General features: G+C 46.2%; 1 protein-coding gene across 1 annotated transcript in view; it reads right to left on the reverse strand.

Moving 5' to 3' along the window:
- LOC122244523 (uncharacterized) overlaps window positions 1-2,500 on the reverse strand; it is a 7,224-nt gene that overhangs the window by 1,543 nt on the left and 3,181 nt on the right. The window contains exons 3-4 of the mRNA XM_086542244.1: window positions 2,376-2,500; window positions 1,174-1,370 (exon numbers count right to left, since the gene is read on the reverse strand). The exon at window positions 2,376-2,500 is cut by the window's right edge and continues 21 nt beyond it. Of these exons, the coding sequence (XP_086398370.1) occupies window positions 1,174-1,370; window positions 2,376-2,500 (322 nt within the window). The remainder of the gene's footprint in view (window positions 1-1,173; window positions 1,371-2,375) is intronic.

Here is a 2,500-nt window from a genome sequence, read left to right on the forward strand (position 1 = left end):
GGTGGAAGGGGGTGAAGGGTGAGAGAGGGAAGGGAAGGGGGAGATAGGGAGGTGGAAGGGGAGGTGGAGGTGGAAGGGAAGGGGGAGATAGGGAGGTGGAAGGGGAGGTGGAGGTGGAAGGGAAGGGGGAGGGGGAGGTGGAGGTGGAGGTGGAAGGGGAGGTGGAGGGGGAGGGGGAGGGGAGGTGGAGGGGGAGAGAGGGAGGTGGAGGGGGAGGTGGAGGGGGAGAGAGGGAGGTGGAGATGGAGGGAGAGAGAGGGAGGGGGAGGTGGAGGTGGAGGGGGAGAGAGGGAGGTGGAGATGGAGGGGGAGGGGGAGGTGGAAGGGGAGGTGGAGGGGGAGGGGGAGGTGGAGGTGGAGGGGGAGGGGGAGAGGGAGGGGGATAGAGGGATGGAAGGAAAGAGAGGGAGAGGAGGCGGAGGGAGAAAGGGAGAGGGGGAGAAGGAAGGGGGTGAAGGGGGAGATGGAGGTGGAAAGAGGGATGGAGAAAGGTAGAGGGGGAAGAGGGAGAGAAGGGGAAAGAGGGATGGAGGGAAAGAGAGGGAGAGGAGGTGGAGGGAGGGAGGGAGATGGAGAGAGGTTCAGGGGGAAGTGGGAAAGAAGGGGAAAGAGGGAGAGAGAGGGAGAGGAGGTGGAGGGAGAGAAAGGGAGAAGAGTTGGAGGGAGGGAGGGAGATGGAGAAAGGTAGAGGGGGAGGAGGGAGAGAGAGGGAGAAGATGGGGAGGAGGGAGAGAGAAGGACGTGAAAGGTGAGAGAGGTAGAGGGGGAGGAGGGAGAGAGGAGGGAAGAGGGATGGAGGGAGGTGGAGGAGGGATGGAAGAAAGTGGAGGAGGGATAGAGGGATGTGTAGGAGGATATAAAAACTAAAATTTTGAAATATTCTTGATATGAAAACAGAAATTCATTATATCATAACTAAAATTCTTGATATCATAACTAAAATTCTTGATATCATAACTAAATTTTTTGATATCATCAATATATAATATGATATATAATATATTTTATATATACTAATATTTGATATCCATAATAAAATATATATCATAACTAAAATTTATATATATATATAAATTATATATATATATATATATAAATATATATATAATATATATATATAAATAGACTACCCCCCAAAAAAAAAAAAAAAAAAAAAAAAAATACACTCCTTACCTTATATTATTCTTCGAGAGCAAAAGCATCACGATATTTGGAAAAGACTTGAATGCTTGCGGAGGCACGTGTGTGATCCGATTGCCTGTGAAGTCAATAGTCTGCAAGCTCGGGATGGAGTCGGTATAATCCGCCATGCTTGAGATGTCTTCTATATAGTTGTAAGTGATGTCAAAACTGAAGAGTCTGGTGAAGCCCTGTGTTTTTTTTTTTTTTTTTTTGGGGGGGGAGGTGGTTTTGGTTAGTGTGTGGTTTCGGTGGTTTAAGGGGGTGAGGGGTGGGGGAAGGGGAGAGGGGTGAGGGGAGGGATGTGAGGTGGAGGGGTGAGGTGGAAGGAGGGGGTGAGGGGAGACGTGGACAGGTGAGGGGTTAGGGGTGAGGGGTGAGGGGAGGGGTGGAGGGGGTGGGGGGGTGTAGGAGAGGGGGTGCAGGGGAGGGGTTAGGGGTGAGAGGTAAGGGGTGAGGGGGTGAGGGGAGAGGGGTGGTGAGGGGTGATGTGAGGAGTGGTGAGGTGGGGTGAGGGGTGAGGGGAGGGGTGATAGGTAAGGGGTGAGGGGAGGGGTGAAGGGAGGGGAGAAGAGAGGGGAGGGGAGATGATATTGTCTTTGATGTTGTTGTTGTTGTGTGTTTATGTTTTTGTCGGGTGAGAGTGATGATTCGCTGTGTTTGTGAATTTGTTGGTGTGTTTTGTAGCGTACGTATTTTTTGTTGATGTGTTTGTTTGGTGTATGGATTTGTGTGACTCTTTGTGTTTGTGTGTTTTTGTTAGTGCATTTGTTGTTGTTTGTGTTGTTGGTGTTACGGAAGGATGTCAAGATGTAAACAAAGGGATTGGGTTGGTGATTGGTGACATCTCTGAATATTGATGTAGTTGTTGATGTTATTATTACTATGTTAACTAATGGTATCTCTCTAATAATTGATAATCATTTGTGCTAATTATCATTACTAATTTGCTTACATCAGAATTTTCATTTTCACAACAAGTGCTGCAGTATCATAAAACGAACATTTAAAATATATATATAAAAAGATAATTATGTTTAATTATCTAATTTTATTATTATCTTTTACTAACAATATTTACCCAAATCATCCTCGACCTTTGACCTGACATCCTTCACCATTTACCATCTTATTAAAGTTAATCAATCTTATTAATTAATTAACTAATCTTATTAATTACTACCATCTTTACCTACCAGGACCTGATCCATCATCGGTTCAGTGAAGTGGTTGTAGTCCAGGTAGAGAGCCCGGAGATCGTAACGTAGTGGTTCTAAGGTTCCTGGTTCTATGTATTCTAAGTGGTTGTTCATGAACCATA

This window comes from Penaeus japonicus, unplaced genomic scaffold (genome assembly GCF_977035675.1).
Source record: "Penaeus japonicus unplaced genomic scaffold, GWHDUDI00000001_assembly GWHDUDI00000012, whole genome shotgun sequence".
Lineage (NCBI taxonomy): Eukaryota > Metazoa > Arthropoda > Malacostraca > Decapoda > Penaeidae > Penaeus > Penaeus japonicus.